This window comes from Salarias fasciatus, unplaced genomic scaffold, assembly GCF_902148845.1.
Source record: "Salarias fasciatus unplaced genomic scaffold, fSalaFa1.1, whole genome shotgun sequence".
NCBI classification, from domain to species: domain Eukaryota; kingdom Metazoa; phylum Chordata; class Actinopteri; order Blenniiformes; family Blenniidae; genus Salarias; species Salarias fasciatus.
Genome location: NW_021941401.1, coordinates 138,064 through 156,262, shown reverse-complemented (window position 1 = coordinate 156,262; position 18,199 = coordinate 138,064). Strand labels below are relative to the sequence as shown.

General features: G+C 47.1%; 1 protein-coding gene across 4 annotated transcripts in view; it reads right to left on the bottom strand.

Moving 5' to 3' along the window:
* Nucleotides 1-525: 525 nt before the first annotated feature.
* Nucleotides 526-18,199, bottom strand: part of LOC115385714 (PDZ domain-containing protein 2-like) — a 40,237-nt gene continuing 22,563 nt past the window's right edge. For 3 of the 4 annotated variants that reach the window (XM_030087773.1, XM_030087774.1, XM_030087775.1), the window contains exons 11-26: nt 17,035-17,149; nt 16,343-16,416; nt 16,028-16,250; nt 15,476-15,593; nt 15,261-15,393; nt 14,379-14,466; nt 13,696-13,799; nt 13,456-13,615; nt 11,371-12,116; nt 11,023-11,167; nt 4,744-7,066; nt 4,291-4,408; nt 2,615-2,713; nt 2,271-2,535; nt 1,296-1,430; nt 526-943 (exon numbers count right to left, since the gene is read on the bottom strand). In XM_030087773.1, coding sequence (XP_029943633.1) covers nt 750-943; nt 1,296-1,430; nt 2,271-2,535; nt 2,615-2,713; nt 4,291-4,408; nt 4,744-7,066; nt 11,023-11,167; nt 11,371-12,116; nt 13,456-13,615; nt 13,696-13,799; nt 14,379-14,466; nt 15,261-15,393; nt 15,476-15,593; nt 16,028-16,250; nt 16,343-16,416; nt 17,035-17,149 — 5,040 coding nt within the window. In that variant the 3' untranslated portion in view covers nt 526-749. The remainder of the gene's footprint in view (nt 944-1,295; nt 1,431-2,270; nt 2,536-2,614; nt 2,714-4,290; nt 4,409-4,743; nt 7,067-11,022; nt 11,168-11,370; nt 12,117-13,455; nt 13,616-13,695; nt 13,800-14,378; nt 14,467-15,260; nt 15,394-15,475; nt 15,594-16,027; nt 16,251-16,342; nt 16,417-17,034; nt 17,150-18,199) is intronic. The other variant, XM_030087776.1, reaches the window with a different exon arrangement.

The window sequence follows — 18,199 nt, the reverse complement described above, 5'->3', positions numbered from 1 at the left end:
ATCTTTTTCCAAGGGTACTGCTCCAGATCACCGTCTTTCAAGGTAACAGCAACCAAGTGAAATGAAACACCAAAGAGAGATTTAATTCCACAGTGAGTTTGCTGACGCCAAGCTCGCTGTCTGCTACCTCATGCTCCAGTTTGCCGTTAATGAATGTATCAGTCAGACTTTAATCTCACTGGAGTGTGAGCCTGAAACTCTTTAGCATACAGCATCACTAGTGTGTGAGTCTGATATTCTTCAGCATGTAGCATCAATGATGTGTGAGCCTGAAACTCGTTCTTACTCCGCTGCTCCAAGCATCTCTCCTGGTTAAGTTTCTGGTGTTGAACCAACTATCTTTCTCCTCCTCTTGATAATCTGTCAGAACATAATTTACAGTACATCTTGCTTTTGTTATTCTCATTAATATTAAAGAATCTCCTAACCACAGACTTCACTCGTCCTGTTGTCCGGCTGCTGTTGACGTTGCCGATAAATCCTGAAAACGTTTATAAAGAAACATGAGACCCATATTGTTGTTTTATGATCCAGAGAAAATTTAATGTAAACAAACGGCACTTCTGATTCAAATGAATTCATATTTGTACACCATAATCACTGTCTGTCCAATTCCACCTATTGAAACAAAACATATTAACAGACTAAGCACAAAATCCCAAAGTCCATAAACCAGAATCTGTAAATGATTGTCCTCCTTGGTCTGTGCTCATCCCCTCCATAGCAGGACATGTTCACAGCAGAGCTTTTCAAGTGGTTGAAAGTGTTTTGGTCACTGCAGTCAGGTTGCTCCGCTTGCGTACGACGAGGCGGTTGGACCCTTCACTAGTGGCTTTGATAATTTTCCAGGCATCGTGGTGCATAAGGCCCTCCAGAGAACAGCCATTGACAGACAGGACCTCATCTCCCACTTGGATAAGTCCAGAGAGCTCTGCAGCGCCGCCTTGACAAAGAAGAAACCAGAAACCAAATCAATTGCTTTCAGGATTTGAACGGCAGGCTGATGTGAATATGAACTGAAAATGACAGACAATTCCCACTGAGACTGAGGACACGCAGAACAAAACATCAAAAGAAAGAAAGGAAGAGACAGAAAGAAGGAGAGAAAAAAAAAGAAACTCCATGTAGGTGTCTTGATGCCCACAAGGGGGCAGAAAAGATTCATTTATGAGCAGCCATGAAGCTCCCTTGATTTTGGGGAATAACTTGTCTATATATCCTAAAAACAGGCGAGTCAGCATTAAAGCAGTGTGGTTGCTTCCCGAGCAGGTTTTTCACTGGACTACAAGAGTCACCTGTAAAGATGCGTTTCACAGTGAGAGGTCTGTCTCCCTGACTGGAGGATTTCCCTCCTTCCAGGCTGAATCCCAAACCAGCAGAGGTCTTGTGAAGGTCCACCATTAAAACACCGTCTGGATTCAGCTCCACCACTGTAAAACATTCACAAGCAGAAAATCAATGTAAATGTCGGACATGACTTAAGTTACTGCTTCTCAACCTCGGCACACGGACAACTGCATCTTTTCTAAATCTTTGAAAAAAGTCAAAGTACAGCATTCGAACAGCTTAAAATGTGTTGAGTTAAAGAAGATAGATTAATATTATGTCAGATTTGAGCTTTATTGACAATAGATTTGAAACTGAGCTTTACAGGAGGATTTTGTCACTTTTCTTCTGAAATATTTCACGAGTTGTATATTAGTTTCTGTTCATTTCCAACAATCAAGCAGCATGAATACCAGACTGTAGTCATCTTATGAAATCATATTTCTACTTCAGAGTATTGTTTTTGAAGATGTACATAGTTCCAGAGGATATCTGATTATTTTTATGCTGGAGTTTACAGAATTCTGGGAGTGTCTCCGTGGGCCAGAATTAAAAAAAAAACAATATGATTACGACTATGTAATAAAACTATGGACCACAACCAAGAGAATGTGGACTGGGAGTCATGACAATTATCCATGTACTGAGCATGTGCAGAACAACAATTCACTATGGCCGTGTGGCGCAGGGTCAGGACCAGGACCAGCAGGGCCGGTCCGTCCTACAGGTGAAGCAGTTTCCTGCCTGGGGCGCCACGTACTGGGTGAGGGGCGCCGTGGTGTACAAGGGGTGCCCCGACGCTTCGTGCGAGCACCGCCCTGCGCCGCTCTGACGGTCTGTGTGAGCACCGCACTTCTCGGCATCGCTCAAGTTTCTCAGGAAGTTTCTGAGCGTTAAGCAGTTTCTGTCCTCCTCGTGCTCAGACATCAGACATTGTGCCTCACCTGCTCCAGCCTCCGTCTTTTGGGCAGAGGACAGACTTTGTGTCTGGCTGACAGCATTTTGTCGCTCAGAGTTGTCCACTTCACTGTCTTTATTCCTCCGGATGACCACTAAAGCTTGCTTGGACAGTCTGGCTTGATGAAGGCAGGACACAGCTTCGCCGTGGGTCTTTCCCTCCAGGCTGGAGCCATTTATGGACAAAATGCTGTCGCCCCTGTGGATTGTGCCTTCGAGGCCAGCGGCGCCTTTGGTGAAGACTCGATGAACCTGCACACAGGCGTGACATGACAGGGTTGATCTGGAGGCATCATCAGTCTAAACTTTAAAGTGTGAACGCTGTGCTTACAGTGATTTCCTTCTGCTCCAGGTCGATTCCACCAGCAACACTAAAACCAAGGCCAGAGCCTTCTTCCTTACCCAGAAGGACAAGGTGAGTAGAGTCCACCTGCAAAGGTGAGACACAGCGGTCACTGCAGCACAGAGCTTCATCTACAGCCAGGTGTGATTCTGTGAGCAATGAGACTGTGCCGAGTGCATTTAATGGCTTGGCAGAATAATAAAATCAAAGTTGAAATAAAAACATGTATTGCATATGGGAGACTTGACTTCATTGTCTTTGTAACGATAATCTCTGTTTGCCTAGTTCTCTGAACGTCTCCTCAGTTTTTCTTCACCATTTCTCCACTTAAGAATTTTTTTTAAAGCGTCGATTAAATTGTTGTCCAGCGTCGCCATCTATCCCAGACCGGGAGCCACATTTATCACAGTTGTTTGCATACGCCACTTCCTACGCCAAGGTTGGCATTTTAAAAAAATTACAGCTATGCCAACTTTACCCCTGGTCAGAGGCGGAGTGTGGGTCTCAGTACAGAGGGGGCGGAGCATTCTCGGGCCCTTATGATAGTAATTTTACCATTCAAACAATCCCTCATGCTACCATCAAACAACTCACTAATGCTCACTTTTATTGAGCCAAGCAAACCTACATGCCTCAGAAAGCAGAATAAAGTCACAAACTAGTTCACAAAGTTATTCTGAAGAACAAATACACACACACACACACACGCACACAAATGCGGCCTGACAGCTGTCAGTCTCCGAGCGTCCGCTGTCCATGGTGCTGAAAGCTCATAAAAAGTCACGGGCTAAATCTGTACCATCTTTGATGCAGTTTAAATATAAAATGAACACAGCTGGTCTAAAATTACACAATCTATTCAGATAGATAGACACAGCTATCTATATCTTTTGGAATTCACGTATATTAGAAAAAAATAGACTCGGTGGTCTCTTATAGTTGAGAGCAACACAAGGCACATTCAAACAGGCAGGTGTTTAAGACCACAGCATTCTGATAAAGACAATATTTTTGAAGGTTTCACTGACTCACCAGTGGCTCCGATGTTAGGTTTTTGGTAGTACCGCTACCAGCTAGCATAGTGTTTAGCTTACTGTTTAACTTCCCTCTAAAGAGTTCAGATCAACTGCAAAAGAAAAACTCGTTCATGCCGCACAGCCAATCAGCCTGGCTTACAGCTCTGATGCATTCATGGACAGTCTTAATGTAAGAATTGGCAAATTTGAGCCCACAATCATATGTGCATACCTTCTCGCACACACTGCACATTTTATTATAATAATTTATTTACGAGTAAATGTGAACACATCACAGGAAACGGGGCCCTACGACCTTGTGGGCCCTGGGGCCACCGCCCCCTTGCCCCCACTCTGGCTCCGCTACAGCCCCTGGTGTATGGAGAAGTTGGACACAGGAGAACCTGACAGCACAGATGATAAAGTGGAGAATTGAAGCCAGCCGGTTCAATTCTTTTTTTAAAAACTTTTTTACTATTTGCCATTTTTGGTTTATAGTATGTATCCTGCGCCATGTTTAATACATGAGGCCCCTGGACCCTGGAATGTTTGCCACTGCAAACCCCAGGAAAAAAGGCATTCAAGAGTAAAGTATAGACTTCAGAAAGTGTTTTGGTGAAGGAAAGCCAATCAGCAGTGCGGTGTTACCTGGGAAAGGGCAGGCGTGTCCTGCAGCAGGGTCGACACGAACGCCTTGGCAGTCGGGGAGGACAGAAGACTGAGCAGCTTGCACTGATTCACCGGAAACGCACGCAGCTCCTTTAAACTGGAGAAAATAAACCATCTGTTTATGAGATCATGGTCTTTTGAAGATAACCCTTCGTCAAAATCTTTTACATGAGAAGACTTCAGACTTTGGGAAACAGGCCAAGTCAAATGACATGGAAAAGCAGAACAAGGAAAAGCATTCCTAGCAGTAGAATAAGAGCATTTCTGGTGACGAGTCTCCATATCTTTTACATCAAATCACTAAAGATTAGTAAATATTAGGGATGCAACGATACTGCAGCACCGCCTGCAGTATCAGGTCTGATCCTCGTATCGGTACATTCTGAGATTACATTAAATGCTTTAATCACATCATGATCACAAAACTCCCACCTGACAGACCAGCCAGGCCGCTGTCCCTGGGCGTCCCGTGTTCCCTGAGAAGCCTCCTGTTCAGGACCGGCACCGACTCGGATCACCCTGTTCACCTCGGATTTCATGAGGTTTGCTGAGGGAGAGAAGTTCTCGGTCGTGGTTTTCTTCGGTAAGTCAGGCTCCAGCTTATTTCCTGCCGTGAAGTCCTCTGTGCACAGCTTCTCCAGTTCGGGCATACTGAGAGCCCTGAGCTGCCGTAGCCTGTTGTGTGGAAGCCTGCCGTGCTTCCTCCGCAGAACCGGAGGTGTCTGCGGTGCAGTCCCGTCCGGAGCTTTTACAGCTCGGGTCTCAGTGGCTTTATCAAGGAGAGGTGAGCAGGATGCAGCAGGATTCAGATTCTCCACATAAGAGCAAAAGCTCCTCTGCCGTGCCCTGCAGTCGGCCGAGCCGGCCACGCCCATGTACCCGGCGATCCTCTGGTTGAGCGAGGCCCTGTATGCCAGAGCATAGGACTGGACGTCACTGTTTCGAGCCACAGGTTTGTCAAAGTTGGCCAAGTTTTCAAAAGATTTGATTTTATGACGGACAGAGAAGGGATTGTAGGTCGCAGACCCGGCAGGGTCAGAAGGGAGGCTGCGCCTTTCCACCGTCTTCACATACAGTCTGGACGTGCTGGACTTCAGGGCGTCTCCCGTCTCCACCGCTGGATTCACCTTGGAGCCGTTAGTTGAGGTTGAAGACGCCGCTTTAGGAGGTGAAAGTGAGTTAAATACTAAGCTTCTGACCGTACCGTTAGCTCTGTCGGACACGGACATCGATGCTAATTTCACATCAACACCACTCTGAGGGTGTTTAGTACTTTTTAAAACGGTGAGTTCACTGTGCTTCGTCAGTGGTGGTGACGATCCACACGAGGACGACAGTCGAACCTCGATAAATGTTCTTTGAGTAACGGGCAGCTGTGGTTTGGCCACTGTCCTGGAACCTGAACTGATGTCTTTTTCATGAGCTGGCTGTACAGTTTCTGGAGGAACGTGCTCAGCAGGAGTTTGCCTCCTGGGTAATGAAAGGCAGGTGTTCGACTGACTGCTGGGCTTCAAACAGCTGGAGGTGTTTGAAGAGACAAGTCCGTCAGTCCTGCTGGGTCCTCTGAGGACCTCCTCCTGTGCTCTGTTCTTGCTCTTGACACTGAGACCCTTGAGTTTCGGGGAAGCATTTTCGATGTGGATCTTGACGTTACTGCTCCACACAGTACCGTCTGAACCGCCGAGGACTTTCAGCCCACCGCTTTCCTTTGGGAAAAAACTTGCACCAGGGTTGAAAAAAGTTCTGGACTCCAAGACCTTCTGTTGGTTGATCAGGGATGCCGACGCACTTTTGTCAGATCCACTGCTTGAACCTAACGAAGCAGACCCTGCTGCATGTGTGCTCAGATTCTTCTGGGAAAGGTACATCTGTGCGGCATCTGCCTGGACACCTGAGACGGTTCTCAAAGCAACACTGTGGGTTTCTGGAGGAGAGCGACTCCTGCGTACGCTGGCGTTTGAGTTGGATGCTACACCGGATTTACCCGTCATACCAATAGAACCCTTCACCGACAAAGATTCCGTCCCATTGCAGGGCTGATATGGCGGCTGTTCCTCTGGTAACAGAGGATGTTGGGCGTTTTCAGAGGGGATGCTCTGTGATAAATACAAGGTCTGGTCGAGACTCACAAGCTGGTCTGGTGTTGCCTGTTCTAAATGTTCACTAGCAGCAGTAAATTGGGCATCAGGGGAGCAAAGTTCCACCTCCTCCTCATCTGAGGACAGTCCAGCGTGACGGACCGCGTCAGTGACCAACGGGCTGCCGTCAGGGGAGGAGCCACAGTTTGAATCACTGTCGTCTCCAGCTGGATACATGTGTTTAGAGGAGGCTTCAGGCCCATCTTCATCTGAACCATTCAAAACAGAATAGCCGTTTTCTTTTTCTTGGAGGACGCTGCCCTTTTCACTTCCTGAATCCAAAGCGGAGTGTTGAACGGGGCAGGACTGGACCGGACAGTCCATCCCAGACCCTTCTGCTGAGGCTTGTGGGGTTGAAGGTCCAGATGGGCCATCGGGTAGAGTTCCGTTTGTGGCTTTGAAGGGTGCATCTGTATCACAGCAGACACTCACTTCAGACAGAATGTCATCTATGTTGGTGATCGGTATTTGAAAGTCAGAATCGGTTGGTGCTGAATGAGCAGCGTTCTCTGGCTCGGTGCTTGTTGTTTGTCCTTCATCAGACCCGGCGGGACTCAGCTTGGCGGCTCCGTCGCTGCTCCCTGATGACACTTTCAAACTGGACAGCTGATCTACAGCTGGGAACAGAAAGGGAAAGCCAGAATGTGAAACCACCCTCTGCTGCCAAAATCTCCAGAAACAAAAGCTGCTACTGAATCATGCAGAAAAAAAAAGAAGTCATGTTCAGGAGTCATGCTAACAGGGTCAGAAAAACACACGTGATCCCATTTCGGATGGGAGTGAGAGCATGACGGTTAGTCACATTACTGCTGTCTTCATCCTGTGTTTATCAGAGCTTCCACTCAACATTTCAAATTTATTCTTTATATTTTTAATTCATTTGTAAAATTTTGACTTTAGCTCAAGAATTCGTCTGAATTTTGAAACTTTATTCTCAACGAGGCACCGCTAAACCTGTCTTGATGTTTTGGATTAATTACAGAGAGCTGCATTTCTTTCCTGATATTACCAACTAGACTCTAGAGCTTGGCTTCAGTGTCGACTTATTGACATTTTGAGAAACCTTTATCAGTGGTTTCTTATGAAGTTAAATCGTGCTCTATGTTTTTAATGTGTTTAAGAAAACACTTCATAAACATATCATAATGTATATGTTTCTCCATGTGATTTTCACATTCTTCAGATTTTTCAACTTTCTAGTTAACATTTTACATTGTTCACATTTATTCTTGAAATTTCTTCTCACTAATTCCTTTATAGTGTCCTCAGAAACTTAAAACACTGACAAAACTTTCATATCCACCATTTGTAAATAGTTTTATCCCAAACAAACATGATGATAACCTACATAATTCTCATTTGGGTTTGTCTTTAGTGAGCGATGGCAGGAAAATTACTGAAACTTCAATCGAATTATCACCTTTTTAGTAATGTTCAAGTATGATTGAATAAATGTCCTGTAACAGACGAACAATATATGGAATTTCACTGCAGATGAAGAAAGAAATGACTTGACCATGAAGGGAGATGGTGTGACTATACTACACAGCACATTGTATCAGAAAAGGAAAGTCTTTGATATGACAAGCAAAGAATAAAAGTAAGTACAAACGCGTTTTGTAACGCAGACAGAAAAACTAGAGGACGAGTAAAAAACTAGAGGTCCGCAGACAGTGCATGATTGAAGTGGAGACATTGCTGTGGCTGCTCCATCTCAATATTTCCTTTCTTCCATCTCTTACAGTACAGATACAGCTAGAGAGATGTGCTTTTAGAAATATTGATCTTCAACGTTCAGCTCAACAATCGACAAAACACAGCAATGTCTCCATTATACTAAAGACAAACTAGGACTAAACTACCTGACAGGACACAGCGACAGTGTGAGTGAGGTTCATTCTAACACAGATATGGTCTGAAATAGTCACCATGGATAGAAAGCCAGACGCCTGCAGGTTGCTTTGGGGGGGTGGGTGAGGGAGGGTGGCTCCTACATCTTAGGTGGGCATAAAGGGAAAGACACAGCAGTCTATTGAAGGCACAGAGCATAGCGAGCTGCCACCAACAGTGGGTGAAGCACCAACGAGGATTACACTCCAAACACCTCCGTCACCGTCTTCAACACCACCTGGCATCGCGGTGAATGGATCACTGAATTAACTGAGATTAAAGCAGGCTCAAATTATTCTGTATGCCCACAACATAAGCTATATTTTTTGTGTCGTTTATAATCTTTCTACAGATTGAAACACGTCTGCTAATATTTTTTTTACACCAGCAGCATGATGGGAGGAGCACAGCAGTGTTTGAGTTAACAGCTCATGTTTCTCTGTCTTCACCACAGCAGAGCTGAGGCGACGGGTCCCAGACAGCAGCTCCGCCTGCCGGACCCTTTCAACATGATCTCCTGCCCGGCAGTCCTGAAAAAAACATCCAGCTTCCATACAGTTCAAATCCAGGTTTGATCTGGACACACATGCCCGAAAGAAATAAACTGATCTGACACAAAGGAGCTTTTTGTAGTGTAATACACAGAACTGAATGAATGTTCTTTGTCCACACTACTCTTAGAATCTTCTGTCTTCACTCAAGATTTCAACTTTTGTCTTCTGATTATTGTTTTGATATTTTAAAACAGTCAATCTATCTTCCACTTTCAAAGTTTGTTTTCTACAAAATGGAATAATGGAACTGACTTTATTTTGAAGGAACCAAGGAAACTTGTCCTCCAAACTAATAGGAGTCATTGCAACACTGCTACACTCCACCTCAGCTGAGAATAACACCGAATGCCCAGTCCTTCAGGGCTGTTTTCAAGTGAAAACAGTAAACTTTGACTTTTCAAAGCTCTTCATCTCCGTGCAACAAAGAGAAACGTTTTCTGAAATGCTGGACACAGCACTGAGATCTAAGTCAATAAATGTGTGCATACACCAGTGGATGGAGGATGAATGAGGGGAAATCCGGGGTCTCTGTGCTGCTGATAATTTAGGCATCCATCCAGGACACCATCGCCACACAGAGCTGAACTGTCATTGCATTTTCAGAGCCTGTTTTCACAACAGCGGTGGTGGAGCAGGTGTGAAAACACAACAGCTCGGGCTCAGATATTTGAAGATGAGACACAGGCCTCATTCACACGTGGAATAAATCAGAAATGTATAGGCTGAGTGTCAACGCCACCGTGATCATGTGTGACGCTGATGCTAACTTTGGTCATTTTCCTGGGCGGAAACTGAAAACGCTGCGCTGCAGCTGGACTGTCCCACCAGTCCCCCTCAGCAGCGCCGCTACTGGCCGTGATGCTGGAGCTATTTATAAAGCTGGGAGTGAACATAAGCAGTGGAATCAAAGGTGACAGGAAGCAGAAACAATGGAGACACAGAGGAAACGGGACTGTCTCCAAGGACGACTGTCGCTCAGGAAGCTGCTGGTGTTCCTGCGGCCACGGCGGAGGAAAATCCTTTTGCTCAGGAGCGAATATGACTGGAACTCAAACCAGGACACCCATCCTGCTGACACTGAACTCCCAGGAGCCAGTGGGAGAACAGCTCACTGCAGCAGAGCCACATCGCCTTTGTGTCATATATATCATAACTCTGTACTTTAATAGCAAGAAACAAGAACTTAGGGATGCACAGAGTCCTCTATTCTCAAGGGTACGAGAACTAAGCTTTATTTACTTGATACCGAAAACCGATATGAGTTGTCATGAGACTGGAGTTCCGACCGAGCTCGCTGTTAATGAGTGGATCAGTCTGGCTTCCCCATGTTTAGCGAGTAGCATCACTGGCCAGCTTTCCATCCCAATGTCTCGAAGTTTTTGAGTAAATTTAGCAAAATTCTGCAAAAGTAAAAGGTCACTCAAGGTCAGTAAAAGGCCCGTTCCCATGTGTTATTATGTTGTGACGGTTGCAAGCAGAGTGACAGTCACATGACGCGTCTGCCACAGAACAAACCACGTTAAGTTGCTGGTGTTGTATCAACCGTCTTCCTCCTCATCTTGATATTTTGTCAGAACATCATTTCCAGTCTGTTTTACTTTTGTCGTTCTCATTAAAGGACTTCACTCAATCTCTCTCATCCTCCTGCTGCTGACGACATTCCTGCATCATGTAAAACTCTCTGGTTGTATCAGGAATCATTCACTAGTGCCAGTTCTGCATCCAGTACTGGACCGGATCCTGGTCTTTCTGCTGCACATGAAACCACGACAGGCTGAACAACCAGTCACTGCATCCTCGCTGCATTATCTCACATTAAAACAGCAAACTGGGTCTACATTTTAGCCTTTTCATGCAGCCCATCATTCAAGTTGCATCCAGCTCATGTTGCTCCTAAAACTGTGTAGTTATGGACAGAATTTGGATGGTAAAAAAGCACTGAGTTTTGCAGCAATGCAGCATTTCCAAGACTTGATCTCAATAGAGCTGTGCAGAGGCCTCATTTAAATCAAATAGCAGAGAATCCAGTTATTGAGACACTGTGTTGACGTCAGACAGTGGGAAGATGAAACTCACGGCAGAAAAGGGATTTAATCATGCTGGGTGACTTACGAAAGCTGAGGTCTTACCTGAAACGGGTCTCTTCACCTCCAGGGACAGAGTCATTGGAAGATTACGCATGAGCTCACAGATTTCCTGGTAACTAGCGGAGCACACCAGTTTGTCTCCGATTTTGACGATCTCATCTCCAGGACACAGCCTTCCTGCAGACTCCTGAAAGAACGGACAAATCTCAGTGACACTCACCTTTTTCTTCTCATATTCAAATAACTTTTGTGTTTTGCAGGATAATAGTTTTGAAATAAGCAATCCAGTCATCTTCTCGACATTTCTCATCTGACCCACGATCTTGGTTTGTAATGCCGCATGGTGCCACAAGAGGGTGCTGTAGGGAAGACAGGCGCAGCTAGTTGTACCTTCTGCGCTGCTCCTCCGGGCTTCAGCTCAGTGATGAGGACTCTGAGAGGCGAAGACATGATCTCCAGGTCCAGGCCGAACGACTCCTCCTGGCTCCGCCTCAGCGTTACAGCCTCCACGGTGCAGACTCCCAGCAGCTCGCTGGAGTGGCCTGTGTGGCACAGCGTGGAGCCGGCGGCGGCGGCGGCAGTCCAGCCGCCCTCCGCGGCCCCGGACAGTGCCTGGGGGCTCGGAGTTTCCACGCTCATCATGCTCTTGACCCGAGTCACTGCTTTGTGCTCGAGCTTCGGGGAGCGTCTGGACTCCAGCTGTCCATCGGGGCGGTTTGTAGCACTGCTGACGGCCAGACCGCCGCTCGCCACCTCCACCTCCGGGTCGATGGGGCGGCAGACGGGCGCGAAGGGAGACTCGGCCTCTTCCTCACCCGTACCACAAGCCGGGGCCGTGAAATCGGATCTCTGCACCTCTCCACCGTCTTCACTGTCTGTGGCGATGGCCGCCGCCGAGCCGACGGGAAGGGGAGAGGGCGGCCCGTGGAAAAGCCCGGCGCTCGCTCCGTTATCCGAGTCGTCTTCATCGCTGAGGTGCTCGTCGAAGCACATCAGCCTCCGCTGACGGAGGAGCGGACTCCGGACCGGGGCGGGGCTGGAGCTGGAGAGGGGCTGGCACGCCGCCACCGGCTCCAGGGGACCGGAGGTCCGGTCAGCACCGACGCTCTCCTCTCCTGCCGCAGGCGATGCCAACGCTGCAAATAAAGAGCATTTCATTGGAGAAAGACCGATATTATGAAGTCAGGTGGTTTAAATACGACCAGTGAGTGAGGATACCAGGTGTTGAACCTGAACATCCTGTTTTCAATAAACAGAAAGGTCAGCAGCAGGAGAAACAACTGTTGGCGCGTCTGGCTAAAAAGGATGCGACAAGAGAGTGAAATGAATCGAAACAACGGACAGAAAATAGAGCTGAAAGCATCGATGGAGAATGACGGTTTCAAACTGCAGACCGAGGCAGCCTGTAACTCAAAGAAGAGGAAGTTCACTCTAACAGAAGGTAACAGCGCCGCCGCTGGTGTGTTGGTTGCTTCAGCGTGTTTTAGGTGTGGAGGGTGTGAAGGGTCGTCGAGGTGTATGAGACTAACCCCCTTCATCAACACCGAGGTCAAACTACTAAACTAACTGCGAGTCAAATTTGGCTTAATGCAACAGATCAACCTGTTCAACCTGCAGCTCTGGGGCCACATGTGGCTCTTTAGTCTCTGTGTAGCAGCTCCATGAAGCCTTCACAACATGATAAGTGAATAATTACCATTTTATTATAGTAACACACCACGGCAGTGTTCAAACTGATCGGTCATTCTTGGTTTAAAAGGGATTAAAAAAGTAAATTTTGGTAGAATAGTGAAAACCACAAAGGAGGAAAAAATGATAAAACGGCTTAAAAAACCTGAATGTCTTGAATTTATAAAAGAACAAAATTTAATACAGATGTAAAAAAAGCATGCCAAACTGGTTAAAAGAGGAGAAATTGTTAAAACAGCTAAAATTTCAAAACTGTCAACAACAAAAAGCTTGAATAGAGAAACGAAGCCATTAAAATCAGCTAGAAAAATAGGTTCAATGTAATAAAATGTTCACTTTTCTGAACTGTAGTAAAAACTTCATAAACGCATCATAAGATATAGTTTCTGTTTGTGAACCTAAACCACATATGAAACTTCCTGAGCTGCATTCACCTCATTTTAAAGGTTTAAATGTTCTTTAAAGGTTTAAATGTTCTGACTCCAGACCAAATTGACTTGCGGAAAAGTAAAAAAAATGGCTGTTTTGGTCATAAAGGTTGCAGACCCCTGAGCCAATCAGAGCTGAGATGCTTCAGTGTGAACTTTAGTGGAAAAAATATATCACATTTAATGCTCCTCCATGAGATTATTCCACTGAAAAAAACCTAAAAATACCACTTATGTTAACGCCATAAAACACTGTTTAATCAAGCAGTCATTTAAAGACTGAAATAAAAGAGGATTCAAAATGCGGGTCCAAACGCCGCCTGAGGTTTGATGCTGAAGCCTCGCTGTATTCTGTTACCGTGTGTCTGAGAGGAGCCGTCCTCCGCCGAGGCGGTGAAGCTGTGCTGGAGAGCGTCGTCGCTGGTGGAGCCCATCAGAATGGACTCAGACAGGAAGGAGGGGCTGCAGCCGTCCTGGGAGAAGTACTGAGACAGTTCCGTCTCCGAGCTCAGGGAGCCCTGCTTCACAGACAACACAACGGCGGGGGTTACCCAGGGAGCTGCACCGGAAGAGCGCTGGAGACGTCTGAGAGTCTTACTCTGCTGGCAGGTTCCAGGAACCTCTTCATGGTCCAGCTGAGGGCCGGGGAGCCGTCGGCCTGCCGCTCCTTCACCGACGGCTGGGGGCTTTTACAGGAAGGCCCTGAACGCCACAGACAGCATCAAGAAACGTCAAACTGCAGCGCAGGAGCCAGGGTCAAACAAACACCGTTCTGTTCCAGTGGCAGCCGTTAGCTGTGGTTCCTGTGAGCACAAGCGTTCAGCTGCACCGTTTGCCCTAAACGAATCTTTATCATGACAAAAATACTGAAGTGAATCTTTCCTTTCATGTAGCGATGATCACAACGACAGGATTTTAATTTCATCAAATAACTAATAAAAAAGAGAGTAATGGAGCGATAGAGGAAGAGCCGTGTACTCTCGAGACTTAACAACGTTACGATCTGCCGAAGCTGTGCTATCTATCATCAGTCCTATCAGTATTGATCCATATCACATGTTGAGGCTTTGGGTTCGGGCTGGAGCACAGAGACACAAGTCGTGATATTTTTTTTTCTTTCAAGTTCAAACCAAAACTTTAAAATCTGAACTGAAATGTTATTTTTGATGGCAGTGTTAAAAAACCTCCAAACACTGCAGGAGAACCTTCAAACCCCAGTATTCGGCGTGAAGCGGTCCGGCCCAGCTGACAGGGTTTGAGAGGAGTAACTGAAGACCAGACCTGGAGTGTGAGGCGAGGCCTTGTTCCGGCTCATCTTGTCCCTGAGCGTGGATCGGCTGATCACGTGATCCATCTCCTGTTCTGAGACCTGAAACGACACAATCAGACACTGTGGGACCGGAAATCAACGCCATGTGGGAAAAATGGAACACTTCCAGCAGGGAAAAGAGGGAAACACTGCTGGTCTGGAGTGAAGCGGTGATGCTGTGAAGGGTTTGTGGTGTCAGAGTGGCTCCACACAGCCTGCAGCAGCAGCGGGTTAACATGGCGTTAGATCAGAGCACAGTGTCAAATACTGAGCTCAGAAAACAAAACCAAGCAAGAAAAAGTTAAGCTGAGCAAACAAAAATCTCATCTGACCTAAAAACATGTATCCACATACAATCAAACACAATATCGAAATCTGCGATTTTGTGGTTCAAACGGAATCATGACAAGTTTTCACCGAGTGTTTCTGTATTACCGAATTTCATAAAGTCTGAGGTCTGTCAGTTTTCCTCCATACGTCGTTAAAAACGAATCTGTGGTTGAAACACGTTCGTTTTGTCAGGATATCACAGGAAGTCAGTCCTGCTTCCACATCATCCAGGTAAAAAGAAGACTTCTGTTCACACTCGCTGCTTCTTGAAACCTGAAATCTGGCTCCACACTGCATCCAGGCTCATGGGAACCACCAGACTGTGCAGCACTCCTGTCCCAATGCAACAGGAAGTCACAGATTGTGTAAACTGAGAGCTCATCATCAGGATGATGAAGACAGCACAAAACGAGGAAGATTTACGAATCACACAGTTCACAATCCACACCTGCAGTGTAAGTTCTGGACCTAAAGGACACATTTGAGGGGATTTTTAACTCCATATTTGAAAAACAGTGTCTTACCTTGGGGTTGGGGTGCCTGCTGATGATGAGACTGACAGGTCCAGGTCCACATTCACTGAGGATGGCGTAGGCCTCGCCCAGAGCGGCGTGACGAAGGCTGACCGAGTCCACCTCCAGGATCTGATCCCCCCGGCTGGTCAAACAAACTTTTCAGACCTTCTGCTCACCGTTCCATATCTTGGCATCAAAATCTGTGTCCAGCAGTGAGTTTTCACCTGAGCCTGCCGTCCATCTTGGCCACAGATCCCAGAGCCAGGCTGTGGATGTAGATTCCAGGAGCAGAGTTCTCCAGAGTCAGACAGCAAACCCCGATCCCCAGACCGACGCCGGGCTCTGCGGCGGTCACATCGGGCAGAGGGAAAACAGAGGCACCATGAGGACGGGCTGCTTTCGACATCTGTTCACACCACGGTCCTTCAGACTCTCAACAAACAGTGACAAAAACAACAACGAAAACGTCCTGGCAAAACATGTGATTGGTAATGCCACTTCACACCAGCAGGGGGAGTAGTGAGTCTACTGACTGCCATGAGGGTGAGAAGCAGCAGGATAAAACTTCACCAAAGGACAAACAAAACCAGCAAGTATCTGACAACATTCCAATGAGGAAGTCTGTTGTGTGTCTGAGAGAGAGAGGGTGAGATGTGTGTTTAACAATACCGATAAAAAGCAGCAACAAAGTGTCAAGATGAATGACAACAATTAAAACCACAGCTGAAGAAGAAGAGCATTTTAAATGCTGCTTCAGACATGAAAACCCAGCAGACCTTTGTTGAGCGTGACCTCCATGATGATGCAGTCCTTCGGCCCCGGGCCGGGCCCCCTGCGGCCCTCGGCCTCCTCGCACCCCGACGGGACCGGGGTGCCTCCGCTGGCGTTGGAGTTTGGCGAGCTGGAGCGGCTGAGGAGGGTCGGGGTCGGACACGGCGTCAGGCTGGGGCTGCGCAGACGGGTCCGGATGGTCAGGGTGACCACGCCTTTTTTCAGCTGCTGTTGAGAGAAAACACGTTTGACACATGAGGGCGATTCTCTTTGAGAGAGCGGGGATGCTCCGATACCGGCGCCAGTGTCGGGTCTCACACCTTGAAGGTCTGGATGGCTTGTTGGTGTGTGAGTCCCTGAAGAGACTCTCCGTTCACCTCCAGGATCTCATCTCCTGCACAGCAAACAGAACACCATCAGCTGAGACGCTGTTCAGAATAAAGTGTAGCCTGCTCAATTTAAGCCCCGTTTACACAAAGTTTTCAAGTGGAAAAAGCAAAACTTCCACTGCAGTTTCCTCAACAACCGCACTCAAAGCCTCTGAACACAACAGTCTGAAAACAGCTCCCAAGGTGGAACTTTTCAGAAACACTCAGTTGAAGACATGTTTTCCATCTGCTTTCAGACGGTGGTGGAGACGCTGCTGCAGTCACAGTACATATTCTTATGCTTCTGTCTTCTAGAAAATAACTGGATTTTGGGAAATGATGAATAAAGAAATTCTGGATTATGGATTATCATTCTGAAACGTATCTGTAGCTGTAATGAGGAACTGGGGGAAGGTGGATCCTGCCATCAATCAACCCATAAACGGCGACTACAAGAAGGACAAATGGACTGAATAAAAGGACCGATGAGTAAATGAATACGCAGTGCAGATACCCAGGCGAGAGCTCTGTTTTGTGTCAAACTTTCCTGAAGCAAAAACACAAAAACGATGCGTTTTCACGTTGTAGTGTAAACCGGGCTCCACTCTCTGCAACAGCAGAAGCAGGAAGATGAGAGCGGTTACCCTCTTTGAGTCGTCCGTCTGCTGCAGCGGCTCCGTGAGGGAAAATGGTTTTGACGAAAATCCCCATCTGGCCACGGGCAGAGTCTTGACCTCCGACGATACTGAACCCCAGGCCCTGTGAAGGAGCAGTCTGGAGTCAAAACCACTGGGAGGACTTCCTCAAACTCCATTCTCTCCTCTCTCCATCAAGGCCGTGCCTTCTACAAACTACTGACCGTTCAGTGTATCAACCTGAGACCGCTCTAAAAAGCGTCAGGATTCGATTGTGATCTGATGGGAGAAAGTGTTCTGAAGCGATGGGACTGTGAGGAAACGCTGTTTCCTCCTTTAATCCTGACTGAAGGATGAGAATGAGGAGCTCCACTGAGAAACGGAGCAGCTTCCGGATGTTTCCATTTGTTCACAGCAGTGCGGTGAGTCGGCTCTAGTGCTGTGTTGGTCTGACTGGAGAACAGGTGAGGAGCTGTGAGTGTAAACATTACATTCACTATACGGCCAAAAAGTATTCGCTCGTCTGTCTTCGCACACATGACCTTGAGTGACCTCCCACTCTTTATCTCTACAAACTGTTCCCGTAGAGTTTGGAGCATGAAACAGTCAAAATGTGTCTGTCTGCTGAAGCTTCCCCAGCTCTATCACTGAGGGATCGATTCCCACTGGACTTATTGATCAGGTGACCTCCTATGCTGGAATTCACCGAGGTCCTGACAGCGGCTCATCCTCTCACTGATGTTTGTAAAAACAGGATGCATGCTGAGGTGATTGATTTGATCAAGAAAGAGACTGGAACACCTGAATTCAGTGACTGGGAGAGCTGAGCGAACACTTCTGGTGATATAGTGTAAACACGGCGTAGTTTGGGCTGAGAGCAGATGAGGCGGCTGAAGGAAGTATTTTGCGCTCGGCTCTGGAATGTAGTGCGGACACGCTGTTTTTGTGACTGAGTGCTGAGACGTGTTTTCATTCCTGTCCTGTGTGATGATAAAGCTATCAGAGCCAAACGAGAACCCAACTGTCCCCCTGACGTCCCACGAGTCTGGAACAGGCCTCTCGCTGCCGCACTCTGAGCCGACAGCTCGCTGCCTCGGCTCTCGGTCTGCTGGTTGTTGTGGGTTTACAGCGGCGTTGTGGAGATTTGTGCCGAGAGGCTGTTTTCCACAGAGGA